The sequence below is a fragment of the Lolium rigidum genome, chromosome 2 (genome assembly GCF_022539505.1).
Source record: "Lolium rigidum isolate FL_2022 chromosome 2, APGP_CSIRO_Lrig_0.1, whole genome shotgun sequence".
NCBI lineage: Eukaryota > Viridiplantae > Streptophyta > Magnoliopsida > Poales > Poaceae > Lolium > Lolium rigidum.
In genome coordinates, this window is record NC_061509.1 from 100,460,581 (window position 1) to 100,479,338 (window position 18,758).

Consider the following 18,758-nt stretch of genomic DNA (forward strand, 5'->3'; position numbering starts at 1 on the left):
GTAGACAGGATGCGAACGCTAACATGGAAAGTAATCTTAAAAGTAGCCGTCAGAGAAGCAAAGCAAATATCGTCCCTGAAAGTGCGATATCGTCAAGCAAACTTAATTGGAAATCTCAAAACGCCGGCCATTTCTTCAGAAAGTGTCAAGCAAAGATCGGTAGTTAACTAGTGATACAAATATAAAACATACGTGTCTGCGCGTACATATAATCGTCGGATTCGGCCGTAAGCCATGGTGCGGCTGCACATGTGCACGCATTAGCGATGACCTTTGCTGAGTCCCCTCCCTCCTACAATCGGAGTAGTAAAGCTATATGCAAAGCTATATATACACATACAGAGAGAAATCATCACAAGATCATCACACAGCCAGTCAAACACACGAACAAGCACATAAGCAAGAACCCACAGTTTCCTGCAGACTAGAAAGAAGTTCACCTACTACGGTACAGCTAAGTTCGTCAGTTTTTCAGGGGCATCCTCCATCGACAGATATAGATATGGCACCAGCTCCAGCTATCGCTGTGGCGTTGCTCACGTTCGCCTGCTGTGGGCTGGCCGTGGCCGCGGACACGGCACCGATCAAGTGGCTGAGGGCGAACGCGACGTTCTACGGCGGCGCTGACGCCGCTGGCACCATGGGTAACTAACTACTAGTAGCTCCTTATTACACACTCTTCATATGCAAATTCAATTCTACATACATCGTGTTGCCTGCACTCGCTAAAAGCATACACAAAACTTAGGCGGAGCGTGCGGGTATGACAACCTCTACTCGGCGGGGTATGGGACAAGGACGGCGGCGCTGAGCACGGTGCTGTTCGACGACGGCGCATCGTGCGGGCAGTGCTACAAGATCGCGTGCGACCGCAAGCGGGCGGACCCGGCCTTCTGCAGACCCGGAGTCACCGTGACGGTCACGGCCACGAACCTCTGCCCGCCTAACGATGCGCTCCCCAACGACAACGGCGGATGGTGCAACCTTCCAAGGCCGCACTTTGACATGGCGCAGCCGGCCTGGGAGAAGATCGGCGTCTATAAGGGTGGCATCATCCCCGTAATGTACCAGAGGTATGAGTTGTTTCTTGTCACTTTCTCATGCTTCTGCAACTGTTGCTTAAAGTTGATAGATAATAGTAATAATAATAATAAATTTATGTAGGGTTCCATGCGTGAAAAAGGGCGGGGTGCGGTTCAGGATGCTTGGACACGATTACTTCAACCTAGTTACTGTGATGAACGTTGCGGGTGCCGGTTCGATCAAGTCCATGGATATCAAAAGCTCTGATTCAAACGACTGGTTGCCGATGTCCCGTAATTGGGGCGCTAACTGGCAGTCTGGAACCTATCTTACTGGGAAAATGCTCTCCTTCAGAGTTACTATCACGGATGGGCAGACGATCGAGTTCAAAAATGTCGTGACGGGTGGATGGAAATTTGGACAGACATTTGCGAGCAAATTGCAGTTCAAGTGATCACTCTCAACAGACGAATTTAGGATGGAAAAGGCTGAATATAATTTATTGGTGTGTGGTGCTTGATAACATTTATTAATTAAGCACCACTTGTGTATATACGTGTATCGAAAAATTGGTCAGGGCACTATGAACATGACAAATTTTTCGATAAAGGGAATATATTAATATCAAGAAGATACCAATTACACCCAGCCTCTGCAACAACGCACCACCCTAATGGCACTACGGATGCACACAGCCAAAAAAAGGAAAAATAACTAAGAAACAAAAGTCCCGCTACAGTATCTCGGGCCTAACAACAGCAATACAACCACCACCATGACAACACCTGAATTACAGACTCTCCAAAAAACGACGCCTTCAAGAAGGGAACAGTGCTCAAACACCGTCGTCGCCCGATCAAAGATCTTAGGTTTTCACCCTGAAGATAGTCCCCGCTCTCAAAACAATGCCTCCACCAAGGTCACCGTCGGGCACAACCAGTTAAGGCCGGACCTTGGGTTTTCACCCCGAAAGGTAGGACTCTGCGCTTCACCTGTGTTGCCGCCCCCACTTCCAAACCGCTGCTGTGAAGCCGGGACACCAAGCAAGCCCCTCAACAGCGCGGAGACTTGAACCTCCCTTAGCTAGTCCTCCCATCCGGCCTTTAAGAAATTCTCTTCTTCCGACTTTCATCATGGATCCATAGTCACTTGATGTCAACACAGAAAAAGAGCTTCGCGCCGCTCCCTCCAGAACCAAACGGTCGGAATAAACGCATGGGTGCGCACGACCGAATACCTCCGATCCAGCAAACTCTAGGCAAAGCGCTGTTACATTCGCCGGCGGAGCCTTCCGGAACTCAACCCTCCGACCAGATCACGAGTCCAGGCCTCCGGTAGGTCCTCCTCTTCACGCAAGAGAGGCCCTAGGACCGCCGCCTTTATTCAGGTCGGACCCCCACGTCGGCGACCATCCCGGGCTGGCCAACCCAACCCTCCACCGGCGACACCATCGCCGGCTTCCAAGCACCTCCATCGCACCTGACGCCCGCCACCTACCACCAGGTCGACGCCGTCACCGCCATCCAGGGCCGCCGCCCTTTGTGCCGTGATCCGGACCTTGAGGAGGAGCAGCACGAGATCCACCCCCATCACCACCCCGCCGAGGCGAGGAAGGAAGGAGAGGATCGCGCCGCAAGGATCCAGGGTTGTATGCATTCGTTTAGAGATGCACTAAGTGATTGTAATATGGAGGATATGCTAGGGGATTTCAACGAGAACCTCTACGAAGCTGAGAAGCAAGGGTGTAATGCCCCCAAGGTTGTATGCATTCATTTAGAGATGCACTAAGTGATTGTAATATGGAGGATATGGGGTTCACCGGCGATATTTTCACATGTCGATTTTGATCAATACTCAGCTAAATGATGGAGTTCAAACAATGCATGAGAAAGGGCCCATGAGATTTGAGGCCCGCTTGGTCAGTGAGGAATTGGTAGAAGCGATGATCTAAACAATGTGGGAGAATGCTAAGTTTTGATCTAAACAACGTGGTGGAATGCTAAGTTTCTTCACACAAATGTACATTTGAGTGAGCATACAAATGAGGTCCACAAGGCATTGCACGCTTGGGACAAAGAGGTACTTAAGGTCCCAAGATGAAGGCTTAGAGAGCTTAATAAAGCTAAGCCACAACAAGCCTATCTCAAAGATGGTTGAATGTCAGTTAATTGTTTTCCAGATGGTGGTTAATAAATCCGAATATCAAAAAGCTGAAGAGAGCGATATATCGATGGTCCTAACACAATACTGAAGGAAAAAAAATGCACTCTGTACTGGAGTCTTTGGAAGTAGTAATTTTCCCGGAACAACCTTCACTACAATGTGGCTCAAATATGGCGGTGTTCCTCCTCTTTGTAATTTTAACGCTATTCCTAACACAGTACATGGAATTGGCATGTCCCAGGTCACTAACAGTGGTGAACACCTGACCAATATTGAACATAGGATTACACATGTTTTTTTAGCTTGTTAAATGTCTTCCTCTTGTATGTGGTAATTGATTTTCTTACTCCGAAAACTCTAACTCTTGCTCATCACCAACATCATTGTATGGATGTCTCTTTACATGAACGTTCCCTTGTCAAGCAGATCATCTTTCACCCAACATCAATATTCTTTGCATAATGTTCACCATCCCCATCTTGCATATCATACTCAGAATCAACAAAGTATGTTTTTGATTCTGATGTCTCTTACTGATTCTTGCAGTCACAACTTCTTCATGCTCAAAATCTTCTTATTAAGCTTGCTCTCCTTCATCAGCTTTCTCTCCTTGCTCCAACCTGAAAATGCCATCATCATATGTTGACAATTGCTTTGGTTCTTCTCCTTGCTTGCCATGAACCTTACATGGACTCAACGCTGGTGGAAGTTGAGGCGAGAGCTTCTGAATATCATCATCACATCTCTGTTTCTCAACTCGACAAGTAAGCACCACTTTACCTGGTTGGCACCATTTTGACTGTTTTGCTCATCTTTGACACTTAAGTGACCAACGTATAACATTTTTTTACCGGGACTACGGCGGGCTTACGCCGGCCTGAACATCACATAAAACGAATACCCAAGGCGCGAACATGATCCATTACAAAGTTTTAGAGGACTGAGAGAAGAGGTGGGAGGGGGAGGGGGAGAATCAGGGGGATCATAACCATTACACTATGAATTTAGAAGAGAGGAGGAGGAGGGGTTATTACAGTGGAAAATCCAAAGGCGAACATCCTAAATACGTCTGTGAACTACCACAGCGAGGCTCTCATCAAGAGAGTTGAAGATCAGTGCATTCCTTTGCTTCCAAATATTCTAAGTGACGGCGGTGAGGATGGTAGAGTCCTCGGAAGAGCGGCAGCGATGAGACCATAACTCATCCAAGCTCGACAGGGTGGAGCTAAAATGAGGGAAGACCACGTTCCAAACTTCGCGTGCCCGGGGGCATTGGAGTAGCAGGTGGTCGGTGTCTTCATCTTGATCACAAAAGGGACCGGAGGCGGAGGTGGTAAGCCGGTGCCGGAAGCGTCTCTCATTTGTGGGGAGGTGACGACGCTTAGCAAGCCAGCATAAAATCTTGCACTTCAGGTGAGCCGCATTTCTCCAGACCTTATCTGCCCAGACATCTACCTGCAGATGCTGAAAATAATTGGCATAGAAACACTTGTTCGAGAGCGCGCCATTAGAGAGGTGGCTCACACATTTGTCCGGAACATCGGGAAGCAGAACCACAGAGCTGCATTTTAAGGTTAACGTGAGGAGTTCGCCCGAGGCATCACTAGACAAGCGTGGTCCTAAGTTATCCTAGATGCCGGAGCTAAGGATGAAGGAGACACAAGCGTTTTTCCTAACAGAGTGAGAAAAAAGGGCGGGGAAGTGCTCCGAGAGGGGAGTGTTGCCAAGCCAGCGATCCGACCAAAAATAAGTGGAGGAGCCATTTCCAAAGGAGACTTTGGAAATGGAGCGAAAGGAAGCAAGGCCAGCAATAATATCTTTCCAAATGAGTGTCGATTTCCCAAGTCGCGAGAGGCAGACCAACCATATTGGCAACGAAACCGCCCAGGGGTCAAGGAGTCCGAGTGTAGTTTGGAGAGGAATTTTGAGAGAAGCGCGGAGTTTTGAGCGGGGATGGAAAGAACCCCAAGTCCCCGATATTCTTTGGGGTGCAGACTTCAAACCATGCTACTTTACAGTGGCCACCATGACAAGATTCCTCACCGATCCAAAGGAAAGCTCGGCGCCTCTTGTCAATGGCTTCGATGATACCAGCAAGAAGGAGACCGACACTCATAGCATGGGACATCATAGAAGTGAGAACCGAGTTGACCAGAAGAAGGCGCCCCGATAGGCGATAGGGAGGGAGTGGCCACGCCACCAAGGTGTGCGCGTGTCGCTTTTGGTCAAAATGGGGTTAAAGTCGGCCAAATGAAGCTTGTGAGTGGGAGAGGGGGAGGTCAAGGTAGGTCTGAGGAAAGCTAGAGACAGCACAACCAAAAGCCGTTGCCATGTTGGAGGCGGCAGTAGAATCGGTTTTTATGAAACAAAAGTGCTTTTATGATAATTAATTACTCACCGTGGATGACCAACGGTGCATAAATCACTATTTTCGGCAACACAATTAATGTTGAAACCGTACCAGCCATGACGTTAGTCGGCTGAGAATTACCTGTCGAGTGAGCCTCGTCCTTTGTATTTTTCTACATAGTAATTTGGTTGCATGTACACTCAATATATTGTTGTTTATCGAAAGAAAATATGCTGCCAGCTCCCGACGACCTACGAATTACTTAAATAGACGATAAAAGAAAGATCATATGCATCCTGACGGCGCGATGAACTCGACTCTCTCTATATAGATCTCCCTTGACGATAACCCAATGTTTCTTCAGGGTCTAATCATTACATGATGATGGGCGCCCACGATGTTGAGGACCAGGTGCAGTGCAAGATGACCTGTACGATTCAAGAAAGGAAAATGATCTGATTCCCCCGGGGGATACCGCGTTCGCAACCTCCCCCTTGCCTGTGCGCCGCGTGTCCTCGCCACGTCGTGTGGGACCCACCAATCCAGCTTACCTTCCACGCTTTCTTCCTCCTCCGTTCTGTTTACTCCCTTTTTCCTCTTTTTCTCTCTCCAACTCTCCCTGCCCACCACTACACGCCATGGCCACCATGGTTGGAGATCGAGCGCCGGCGCCGGAGATCCTGCCGCCGTTGGCCGGTTGCCGCCGCGCTTCGCAGCCCACGGCGACGCTGCTGCGGGCGTAACCGACGTCGGGGCCGGCCACCGGCTGCGCGGCGAGGCGGGCGAAATCACACCGCCGGGGCCACCTTGATGGGAGATCGGGCGCCGAAGATCCTGCCGCCGTGCTTCGCGGGCCACGGCGTCGCTGCTGAGTGCGCTACCAACGTCGGGGCCGACCGCCGTTGCGCATCGCGACCAGCGTCGCCCGCCTCGCCGCCGCCGGTCGGGCCTACGATGCGGTTGAGCTTCTCAGTGGCGGCAGCTGCGGCGTCTGGCCGCCGAAGGAGCGCAGTTAGGGCCCATGCCATGGTCATCCGTACCTCCAGCTATGATTCCTGGTTGACTGCCTTTGCGCCGTCGCGTGTGAGTCTGGCTCCCTGATGTCCCAACCATAATAGTGCTACTATTGGCCAACTTGTGTGCTACCAACGCTAGCCGGGGAAGCTACACATGGTATTGCGCGTTGCTACTGTAAGGGGTCCTGATTTGGGGACTTTGCTCCGTCAGCTACATAGATATATACTTTCTGCTTTTTTTGCTGCCTCGAAGTGCTGCGAAGTCGTGATGCTACAATAGTGTATTTTTCTGCTACAATTGTTATACTGTTTTGCTACTTTTAGTATAAAATTATGCTATGATGTCTCCGACGAGGTTGGGTTTGCTACAATAGCACAACTTTTTTGCTAAGAGGTCTCCGGCGAAGTCTTCGGCAAGGTCTCCGGTGAGATCTAGGTTGATGTCTCCGACGAGATTGTTTTTTGCTACAATATCACAGTTTTTTTGCTACACGGTCTCCGGCGAGGTCTCCGGCGAGACTCCGACGAACTCAACCTTTTTCTTTTATTTAATGGGTGAACCGTTTTTTGCTACATGCGGTTGCTGCCGGGGTGTTTATTTTGCTGCCGGAGGTGTTTTTTTGCTACATGCAAATCTGACCGTACATGATGTCGATCCGACGGCTGGGGACCCGGGGGCTGGGGAATCAGATCCCCCGGGGGACGCCCAGCACTTTCCTTCAAGAAACGTACGGGACGACATCCTTTCGTAGACAGGATGCGAACTCTAACATGGAAAGTAATCCTAAAAGTAGCCGTCAGAGAAGCAAAGCAAATATCCTCCCTGAAAGTGCGATATCGTCAAGCAAACTTAATTGGAAATCTCAAAACGCCGGCCATTTCTTCAGAAAGTGTCAAGCAAAGATCGGTAGTTAACTAGTGATACAAATATAAAACATACGTGTCTGCGCGTACATATAATCGTCGGATTCGGCCGTAAGCCATGGTGCGGCTGCACATGTGCACGCATTCGCGATGACCTTTGCTGAGTCCCCCTCCCTCCTAGAATCGGAGTAGTAAAGCTATATGCAAAGCTATATATACACATACAGAGAGAAATCATCACAAGATCATCACACAGCCAGTAAAACACACGAACAAGCACATAAGCAAGAACCCACAGTTTCCTGCAGACTAGAAAGAAGTTCACCTACTACGGTACAGCTAAGTTCGTCAGTTTTCCAGGGGCATCCTCCATCGACAGATATAGGTATGGCACCAGCTCCAGCTATCGCAATAGCGTTGCTCACGTTCGCCTGCTGTGGGCTGGCCGTGGCCGCGGACAAATCACCGGTCAAGTGGCTGAGGGCGAACGCGACGTTCTACGGCGGCGCCGACGCCGCCGGCACCATGGGTAACTAACTACTAGCTCCCTATTACACACTCTTCATATGCAAATTCAGTTCTACGTATATCGTGCTGCCTGCACGCGCTAAAAGCATTTGCGAAACTTAGGCGGAGCGTGCGGGTACGACAACCTCTACTCGGCGGGGTATGGAACGCGGACGGCGGCGCTGAGCACGGTGCTGTTCGACGACGGCGCCTCGTGCGGGCAATGCTACAAGATCGCCTGCGACCGCAAGCGGGCGGACCCAGCCTTCTGCAAACCCGGAGTTACGGTGACGATCACAGCCACGAATCTATGCCCTCCTAACGATGCGCTCCCCAACGACAACGGCGGATGGTGCAACCTTCCGAGGCCGCACTTCGACATGGCGCAACCGGCATGGGAGAAGATTGGCGTCTATAAGGGTGGCATCATCCCCGTAATGTACCAGAGGTATGAGTTGTTTCTTGTCACTTTATCATGCTTCTACACAACTGTTGTTGATAGATAATAGTAATAATAATAATAAATTTCTGTAGGGTTCCATGCGTGAAGAAGGGCGGGGTGCGGTTCAGGATGCTTGGTCACGATTACTTCAACCTAGTTACTGTGATGAACGTTGCGGGTGCCGGTTCGATAAAGTCCATGGATATCAAAAGCTCCGATTCAAACGACTGGTTGCCAATGTCCCGTAACTGGGGCGCTAACTGGCAGTCTGGAACCTATCTCACCGGGAAAATGCTCTCTTTCAGAGTTACTATCACGGATGGGCAGACGATCGAGTTCAAAAATGTCGTGACGGGTGGATGGAAATTTGGACAGACATTTGCGAGCAAATTGCAGTTCAAGTGATCACTCTCAACAGACGAATTTAGGATGGAAAAGGCTGAATATAATTTATTGGTGTGTGGTGCTTGATAACATTTATTAATTAAGCACCACTTGTGTATATACGTGTATCGAAAAATTGGTCAGGGCGCTATGAACATGACAAATTGTTTTACATGTTTAATCGGTTGTATATATTGTAGTTTATTAACTTGTATATATGATGTATATAAAATGAGACCGATACCAGAGTTGCCTCCAATTTTCACTTTCATATACTTGTGTAATTTGACAATGTACTCTAAGGATCTCGAGGTAAGTAATTGGGTTTGTTGAATCTGAAGAGAATGAGCAAGTCAACGAAACAACATCTGAGTAGCGAAAGGTACTACCATGTAGGCAAATTAAGGCGCCGAAAGTCCATCAACCCATCACCGTTAGTAGGTTAGTAGCAGCAAAGAGCCTGCCGTTTAAACTTTAAACCTGGGAAAACATATGCAAGCCTTTGTGCTATGGTGGTCAGGATTGGCGCTAAGAGTGGGATTGGAGTGGTTAAGGGTATGTTTGGCTCTGTTGTAGATTCTGTAAAAGTTTTTGTGAACTGTGAGCTATGGGAAAGCTGTTCTGAGAAGAAAACTGTGGGAAAGCAGAAAGTTGTTTGGCAAACTGTAAATGGGCTAGAGATGAGGGTGTTGTTTCGCTCGGGGCGGGAGATTCGAAACGGTATGACTTATCGGTGGTAGCGTGGGTAACTTTATGGAAAAGTTAGTTCTCACCACGGTGGAAGCAGGGGTAGACCTGCTATCAGGGGTAGACCTGCATCAAGTTTTGGAGGAATCGCTGGATAAATGGACGCACAGCTGAGGAAATTGCTCCAGCCGTGACTGATCTAGTAAACCACCAGATGCAAAAACAGCAGGCTAGTGGTGGATGCGCTGATGGATAACAAGTGGATCACGGACATTGCAGTGACACTGACGATTGACGGTTGCATCCAATGTGTCAGGCTGTGGCATGGCAGGAGATCAGGGAGTTAACAGAGATGGTCAGGTGCCAGAAAAATTCACCTGGAAAGGTGTAGCCTCAGGGATATCTTGTGTTAGGCCGTTAGGGTAACATCACATTCAGCATGCATAAGCTATATGGAGTTTTCTTGCACCTCTGAAGTGCAAACTTTCTTGTACATAGGCCAAGAAACTTTCACTTCAGTACTTTCACACACGCAGGTGCGCTTAGGTAGGGATCTTCGTGAGATTCTTGGGTCGGGAAAGCCCCCAAATAGGAAAAAGAAAAAAAAGCGTAGTCACGCCAGGTCTGATGCCCAACCCTGTGTTGTGCAACAAGATTTGTGCTGTGCTCTTTGACAAATGCATCACTATTTATTGATTTTATTCTACTACTTGTGACAGAAATCACAATACCATAGAGTTACAATCATGAGGCATGGAAATTACAATCAGAAAAGTATGCTTACACATTTATTATTCTGATTGTCATAGCAGCCCGAGTACGAAAACGTGAACATAATGTGATGTCTGAGACTACACTTCCCACCTATGTGTCGACAGCAGTTTTGATGCTGTTCAAGCAACTCTGCCAAGTGTTAAACAGTCCCACCTTACATGCGTGACCTCGCAGAATCTTTCTGAGCCACGCGTGGTGCACCCTGCAGAGATTGTGAAATGGTTAGTACAAGATGCACAGTACGGGACACGTTTGAAAATCCAACTTGAGAGAGAGTGTTGTACCAGTGCCCTGCCGCTTTTTGCTCGCTCTTCCAAGTAAGAAGATGGTTTGAAGAAGTCACCATAAGTTTCAGACCACTTGCTAAGCTTTGAACATATATATGATGCTCCGACAGTATCAGCCCAGAAGATGAGGCCACCCCTTCAATAAGAGAGTACAGATTACTATCAATAGTCCAAAGTAACCACTACACCTCCTTCCACAAACAATATTAATAATGGGGGAATACATGTTGCACAGAGGAGTACTACTAACAGGGACTGCACCTACATTGACTAAATTATAGGTTATATTTATGTAAGCTAAAAACTGCTTGAGTGCCCTCAACTAAACTAAGCAGAACTGCCGAAGTTCCTTAGATGTGGCGATTTAGCTGATGTGCTAACCTTAAGTGATAGGCGAAAATTTATTAGCGCTTAGGCTGCATTCGGCATTGAGCTGGATTATAATAATCTAGCTTTTCCAACAGGCATTTACCTTTTTTTTTTGTTTGGCTAATCAATTTTTGTCTGCTTTGTTGGTTACTTCTACACAACTGATTACAATATAAGTTCAGCAAACCGCTAAATGAGCCTTACGGTCCATTGTGATATATCAGAGAAAATGCTATGTAAGGATTAAACTAGAAGTTCAGTACAACACCGTTCAGCAAACCGCTAAATGAGCCTTACGATCCATTGTGATATATGAGAGAAAGTGCAAGCCTATGTAAGGATTAAATTAGGTTCATAAGTTGTATAGCATACAACCAGCAGTACAATCTCAGCTTGTATATCTAATTTAATCATATTTAAAGGAACATAAATTGTCACTGGTTAGTTAGGATTTAAGACACAGTTAGAGATAAGCAGTAGCCGCCTACCTGTACTTGGGAAAGCCCATCCCAAGGACAGATGCAATATCAAGATCGGAAGCCCTGATCACAACATTTTCATCCATGACCCTGCATGCCTCATTAACAACTGGAAAGAAAACCATCTCCAATATATCTTGATCCGATAAAGTAACAGGCTGCAAGAAACGTGATGTGTCAGACATATCAGGAAAACCTTCCGGTAACAAATGACATAGCATGACAACTCTCTATACACATAGAAACAATGTTTGAATGAGGAATAGGAACCTTTCCACCCGGCATTGTCTTTGCACGTCTTCGGTACTCGTCAATCACAGGTTGAATACTAGGGTCGGGCTTTGGCTTCGCACCCTTCTCATAAATGTAATAACCTTTTCCATTGATCTTTCCTGTAAAATAACAGGGACTTCAATTGTTAAATAATATATAGTGAAATGGTGCAGAAATAGTTGGTCTCATCTCATCCCATCCTATTGTCTGTGACCCATAGCAGGAGCAAAAGCAGGTTCAGAAGCATACCCTGCCGCCCATTCTCTGCCATCAAATCCACTAGACCAGACTCAAAATTCCGTGTTCCAAAGGCAGCTGCATAGATTTCCTTTACTGCCAAGGCTACTCCATATCCAGCGACGTCTTGGAGTCTGCAGAGGAGTGGAAAGGGATAAACATAAGAACTGATGTGAACCATGATCACAAAATTTGAAACAGTCGATGATTTTTTTTAAACACAAAATAGCCAATGAATGATGCCTGGGCACTAATTGTAACGAGCTAGCTAAGCCACAGCAAGCATATCTGGAAGATGGTTAAACGTCAGTTAATTGTTTTCCAGATGGTGGTTAAATCCCAAATTCAGAAAGCTCAAGAGAATGATTTATCGATGGTCATATCAAGTTACTTAATGTTTTGACGTTGACAGGTCTCTAAAGCAGATCAGAGCTCGAACAATTTCTATTTAATTTATTTGCAAAACAATATAAAATCATAATATTGTTTGAACAAATGTTTGATACGGAGTATTAAATATTTGTGAAGATATTGTTGATGTTCAAATTGTTTCATTGCAAGCATTCCGAGGGAACACCTTCTATTCTAGAGGCTGTACTATGATCACAACTTCATGCTCAAGTGAACCATAAAATTATACTGAAAGCGCTCTGAACTGGGTTGCCTCTGATTTGTCACAACTTCATGCCCAAATGAACCATAAAATTATACTAGGCAATTGAAGAAAAGAGCATGATGCTGGCCTGCTCGGACATTCTTTTTATCAAATATAAAAAGATATGTGGACAGTTGACTGGGGACATTTTGTTTGTTCATGCACAGGAGGAACTTAAGTTAAGACAATTGGCAGTGGTTGCACATAGTCATGATAGCAGAGCCGGAGTACTTACTGGAAAGGTCCCATTGGCATGCCGAAGCTGTTTATCAATCGATCAATTCTGAAAAGATCAATGCCAAGGCTAACTAGAAGCTGAGCTCCTTGTGTGTAAGGGAAAAATGTACGATTTACTGCAAAGCCTGTGCAGTTGCCCACCACAACTGGAACTTTCTTTATTATTTTCCCAACTGTGATGAGATCAAGTATAGCTTGTGGTGATGTCTTCTCCGTCCGGACAATTTCAAGCAAGGGCATAATATGAGCAGGGCTGTAAATAGCATAGCATTAGCAATGTGCCTTCTCCACAAACAAATAACGTGTGAAGGTCTGATATAACACCCATACAAGTAAAGTGTAAGCAGAGTATTTATTTCCATATTCCCACGTCCATAATACTTATACAACATTTTGTTTCAAATTCAAATAGAATCAGTGTTCCATAACCATCAAATCAGGAGGGTGCTCACTCTGGATATTTTCGCTCTTAGCATAATCATTAAATCTCGTTCTACGAATATTAAGTTTGATTCCACATCTTCAATTAGATGCATGAAGTTAAATTGGTAAGCATGGTGTCAAGGATTCAAAAATTACATGCTAGCAATGCTAGCATGCGTTGTTATTGAATTTTAGTGATGTACTGATGTGATATGTAATGTTTCAGCACCTTGACGGGGGTCAAATGTGCACTCCTTAAGTTCGTACACTGCTAGTTTTCAGTACGTTCTAAAATCATAACTCAAAAGACACAACAAACCTGAAAAAATGTGCCCCTATAATTCTATCTTGAGCATTTGTCTTCTCGCCGACAACATTCAAATCGATGGTGGACGTGTTCGATGCAAGTATGCAATGTGGTGGGCACACTTTCTCGAGGTCAGCAAATATGGACTGCTTCAATGGAACCTTCTCTATAACAGCCTACAAGAAAAGGAGATAAGTGGTGTAAGAACCTGACAAACAAGTATGTGCTAAACATACTTATCTATTTAAATTCCCAAGATGATTTTTTATGGGAACCTTCATAAGATTCATTAATGCACTATAATCTCATGAGCAGCTGTTCTGGATACTAGAGGAAGGAGCCCCAAATAATTTGGACCATACATTTGTCTTGTTAAAATTATGAACTAATACGAGAACTACCTCAATAACCATATCAACATCCTTGAAATCTTCATAATCCAGTGCACCCTTCAGAAGTGATATCGCTTTGTTCATCTTATCCTTGGTCAATGAGCCTCTTTTAACAAGGCCTTCAAGATTTCCTGTCCAAACAATGATTGCTGCTGATCAGTAACAACATTTATGATAACTTCATGTTTCAATAATACATCAAGGATGAAACAAAATCCAAGTATCATTGGAAATATATTCATAAGAAATGCAGCGGTAATTTAACAAAAATATACCTGCTATTGTTTTTTGCCCCCTTTGCAGAAATTGAGCGTTTACTTCCTTGAGGACAACAGATATGTTGCCAACAAGAAGGGCTGTTGCAATTCCAGAGCCCATAAGACCACCACCAATAACAGCAACTTTTCTTATTTGCCTAGGTTTGAGCTGAATATCAGTGACGCCTGGCACCTACAACAAATCAACTGCAAAGAGTCAGACAGTGGTACCAGGATATAAATAACATAATGGGGCAAAACAAACGTCGACACATTGAATGACGTCCTTGCAGAAATTTAGCTTTAGTGTGTTCACATATAGCATACTAAAATTTGAGCATATTACTAACGAACTCTGTAACATGGTCTTCTTTCATGGCAGTTTAATTACCAACAAAATAAGCACCTCCACAGATAAATGGATTTGAAGCTAATTTGGGTCACAAAGAAAAGAAGGGGAAAAAGTTACACTAAGCATGAAGTTAAAAGTTTGTCCTGTGTTCTCCATTGGTACGTATAAAATTTTAGGAAGGATTTGCTGATAGGCATCATAACCATTTATAAACAAAATCAAAAGCAGTGCAACTATTTCCAAGTTAGGCTAATTATTTGGTGCAAAATCAAGAGTGACAACGCATGGAAAGTAAATCAGGAAAGGAAAAGGTAAACAAAAAATTTCACTTTGGAATACAACCTTTGTGGTGGAACGTTGGGCAAAAAATACATGGACAAGCGACCTTGCTGTTGGTGCTAGTACCAACTCCTTGAAAACATTGGCTTCCTGCATCATTTAGGCATTTAGGTATATTCAGTAAACACATGAATAAGGATTACTAAATAACAGTGCAAACAAACAATTATTCTCCATCGCCAGACGGAAGTTTGTTATTGTTTATAAGTCAAGCACAACACTGATACCAACGTAACTGTCAGGAGAATTTTAGCAGAAAAAACTGAAATCTTCTGCTGCAGGGCTCACGGTAGAGACAGGCCTGCTTTTTCATAGACTTTCTCACATTAAGTCCACACACACACATCTAGTATACTTCCCTTAATTTTTTGTATAATGGTCAATCAGCACAATAAGAGTATAAGATTAGTCCAATCTGTAGAAGTTTGGTGACGTACTGTGCCAAACTAGCTGAAAGAACTGCATATGTGACAAGTGTCCACACTAAAAGAAGTGGAGAACAGGAGATACAAACCTTCAGTACACCAGCTTGGCCTCCACATAGTACACCTTCTTCAATAACATCTAGGCAGGCCTGGTGCTGTGGCAAGTTTCCTGCAACCTTCTTTGCTTGCTGTCTTGCCATACTTAACACGGCGCGAGCTTCAGACAGTGAGCCAAGCTTATCTGTTCTGTCAAGAGATTTTGTCCAAGGTTTACGATAATTTGCAATCTCCAGAGCCCAAAAGCGTGCCACTTTTATCAACTCGTCAGGGGAGCAAAGCGCATCAATAAGACCACGTTCTTTGCCTTCCTTTGCGGTAATGAACTTCGATTGCTGTAGAAATCATAATGAACGCCTCAATTATATGTTAGGATTAAGAAAGAAGAATGTATGATACTTAATTTCCAGCACATCATTACAATTACGCTCATGGTTCAAACAAATTAGTGCGTGCCCAATATGTTCAATGGTATATACATGTACAATGATTTTAATATGAAAAACGGGATTCTTATTATGGTAATATGGTTTATATTTTTTCAAAATTTATTGCTCTTTGGAAGTCCTATAAACTATCATGAATGGATATAACTGAAGCCATCCAAAGAACTGTAACAAGTAAAAACTATGTGTATTCAGGTCAGTTTAGTTCATACATATTTTCAAATTTAGGCACAAAAATTTATCTGACATAGCTAGTCAATGTAAAACTTATGAAAAGACAGATTAGACTCACCAGCATCATTTCTATTGCTTTGGGCAGACCTACAAGCCTCGGTAGCCGCTGGGTTCCTAAATGATGTAAAAAAAGAGTTTGAGATGGCAGAACCCAATATGCGAACAAGAGTAATTCAAGATTTCAGAAAAATGAAAAAAAGATGTATCCCTGGTTCCTTACCTCCAAATCCAGGCATGACTCCAAGAGTTAGCTCTGGCAATCCAAGTTGAGTTTCAGGGGTAGCTATCCGAGCATGACAACCCTGAAGAATTTGTCATTCATATTATATACAGAACTTAGGTTCAGATGCAAGGCGCTGTAAAAAATATTAAGCAGGACAGCAGCAAAGCTGACGGACCATGGTCAGCTCTAGACCGCCACCGAGAGCAAGGCCCTGAATGGCAGCGACGGAAGGCTTTTTGCCCGCTGCATACAAACAGGCAATTACAGTAAGGCCCAGATCTCGGTATTGACACGAACGAGCATCATACATGAATAAGAGAAAGTACGACAAACTAAGAAACAACAAGAATGCCGAACCTTCCATCGTATTTGACACGAGCTCAACGGATACATCAGGCAGATGCGATACGTCTCCTGCCAAACCATGTTCAGCGTGTAAGGAAGGGAAAAGAGTACGTCCTAAGAAGCTGGGCTGTGAACAACCGATTTGGCAGCAGCACAAATAAAGGCACCCCCTTACCGGTCTCCTGAACTATGGTGAAGACATTGATGTCGAAGCCTCCGCAAAATTTCCCCGCGGCACCTATAACAGTTCAAAGGAAATAGTAGCAGCGAGTGTCAGAGCTCAGAAGTGATAGCTTTCGTGATGAATTGAGTATTTTAACCCCTTGCCCACATCAAAAGACAAAGTATGCATTTTGTTGTGGCAAGTTATTCATGGTATAGAATATATGTGTTCTATATAGCGTATAGAGTCAGGATATATATGCTTCCAACATCAGAACTTAGAACAGTCGATCCCCCTGTTTTTTTGTCCTGTTCAGAATCAGGGGAGTAGTCCAAATCTATATAAGAAATAAAAAAGCTGCCAGCACCCTCTTTACTTGCTCCTACTTGAGTAAATATTATGATAGCGAGACTCCCAATTTCAGCCCACCGGCCAGTATGTTAAAGACAAGGAAGGAGCAGCCCTTACGAAAACAAAAAGCTCAAGTAACCCAACCACTAAGAATAAGACGGCTGGCATCAGCACAAATGAAACGATGCGATGCCGACACCTCCACAACCATCTTATAGTGCATACTAGGATAACCCCCAAAACCCAGAAATAGCTGGGCGTTGGACGAATTTCACAGCGAAACAGAACACCGTCAGAACAAAAACTAGCATCAGTTCGTGTAGCAATCAGACAAAAAAAAAAGAGCAGCAGCAATTCGATCCCCAATCGACAAACCCAAATCCCACCATCTTGTTATAATTTTTTTTTCTGGGAGCGGAGGGGGGATCGATGAGATGAGGCAAGCGAAGTCTTACCGGTGAGCACGATGGCCTTGACGTCGTCGCGATCCATGGCCTCCGCGTACTTCTCCTTGAGCCCCTGGATGACTGCGCAGGGAAACTAGTTAGGCAGAGCAGTAAACCGGACCCCCGGCGGAGAGGAAGGGAGGGAGGAGAGGGCGGTGGTGACTCACTGATGGGGTGGAGCGCATTGACGGGCGGGTTGAAGATGGTGATGAGCGCGACGCCGTCGGCGCCGACGTCCATGGTGACGCGGATCGACCCCGCCATGGCTCCGGCGCGAGGGCCTAGGGATCGATCGGTGGACGGGAGAGGGAGAGGGGGAGGGGAGAGTTGGAAGAGGCTGGGGAGTACCAGCGGAAGTAACTTGCACGCCTTTATTTATCGATCGAGCTCTGCTCTGCTCGGGTGGAGAAGGGAAGACGACTGACTATAGACAGAGGGAGTGTGAACGAACCAACGGGGAGTCAGTCGCCGGTGGGTGGATCGGGCCGGGCCGGGCCGGGCAGTGGCAGGTGAGCTTTTCCACGTGGGAGACACATTGCCACCCCTGTTGTGCAAGTAAAATCTTGCCTAATTTCGATGATTTTTTCCTAAATTAACCTTGTTCTAAAAAATTCTTCCATCTATTAATAACCATCAAACAGCTCTAAAAGTAATAAAAATGACCTGGAATTGACTTAGATCGAATTGGAGCAAATATCGAGATGTTAGAGCATCTCCAGCCGCATCCCCAAAGCGTAATCCCCTGAAGGGATTTGGGGTACGCCGGACAGTCACGCGTCCCAAAGGTCCTTTCCATCCGGCGTGGCCTAATACGGTGTCCGGCGCCCCGAGCCCGTCCCCGCTACACATGGGATGCTTCGGGCACGCCGAACACAATGAAAAGCAAGGCAAGGAGACTCGGGCCCGATGTGTCAGCGGCTCGGAATTCTAAAACCCCGTCGCCTATCTTTGGTCAAGCGACGTTAATGGCGTCCCAGCTTTCCCAGGCGACGCAGGGACGCATCTCGTCGTGCATGGCCGCGTGGCCATCCACGCCCGCGTTTATTGCGTCCAACGCCCTGCTACTGTTTCTTGCCGCCGATGTACATTAAGAGCGCCCCCACTTTCTTCCCCATCCCAATCTCTCGCCGCTCCCAAATCTCCCCCTCCCTCGCCAATGTCTTCACTAGCTTGCAAGCGGCGTGCTTGGCGTCGCTGAACGACAAGGACGCCTCGAGGGGCGACCTCGAGGCGGCGATCGACATGTCCATC

At 45.9% G+C, this 18,758-nt stretch overlaps 3 protein-coding genes across 4 annotated transcripts; 2 read left to right on the top strand and 1 right to left on the bottom strand.

The window, feature by feature from the left end:
- Positions 1 to 502: 502 nt before the first annotated feature.
- On the top strand, positions 503 to 1,477 carry LOC124686999 (expansin-A24-like). Its single transcript, XM_047220855.1, has 3 exons — positions 503 to 644; positions 749 to 1,073; positions 1,165 to 1,477. The coding sequence occupies exons 1-3, from the start codon at positions 503 to 505 to the stop codon at positions 1,475 to 1,477; spliced, it is 780 nt and encodes a 259-aa protein (XP_047076811.1).
- A 6,326-nt stretch (positions 1,478 to 7,803) lies between these two features.
- LOC124687000 (expansin-A24-like) lies at positions 7,804 to 8,770 on the top strand. Its single transcript, XM_047220856.1, has 3 exons — positions 7,804 to 7,945; positions 8,047 to 8,371; positions 8,458 to 8,770. The coding sequence occupies exons 1-3, from the start codon at positions 7,804 to 7,806 to the stop codon at positions 8,768 to 8,770; spliced, it is 780 nt and encodes a 259-aa protein (XP_047076812.1).
- Positions 8,771 to 10,105: 1,335 nt separating this feature from the next.
- On the bottom strand, positions 10,106 to 17,885 carry LOC124692136 (peroxisomal fatty acid beta-oxidation multifunctional protein). Of its 2 annotated transcripts, XM_047225438.1 has the most exons (18): positions 17,675 to 17,883; positions 17,517 to 17,588; positions 16,723 to 16,785; positions 16,560 to 16,616; positions 16,378 to 16,445; positions 16,200 to 16,281; positions 16,038 to 16,093; positions 15,332 to 15,634; positions 14,821 to 14,907; positions 14,145 to 14,319; positions 13,879 to 14,000; positions 13,490 to 13,653; positions 12,746 to 13,000; positions 11,868 to 11,989; positions 11,616 to 11,737; positions 11,355 to 11,503; positions 10,495 to 10,633; positions 10,106 to 10,412 (listed from the first exon to the last, which is right to left on the bottom strand). In XM_047225438.1, the coding sequence occupies exons 1-18, from the start codon at positions 17,769 to 17,771 to the stop codon at positions 10,365 to 10,367; spliced, it is 2,181 nt and encodes a 726-aa protein (XP_047081394.1). In that variant the 5' UTR covers positions 17,772 to 17,883; the 3' UTR covers positions 10,106 to 10,364. The 2 variants fall into 2 exon arrangements, with proteins under 2 accessions (XP_047081394.1, XP_047081393.1); XM_047225437.1 differs by having other exon boundaries at positions 16,378 to 16,616; positions 17,675 to 17,885.
- Positions 17,886 to 18,758: the final 873 nt, after the last annotated feature.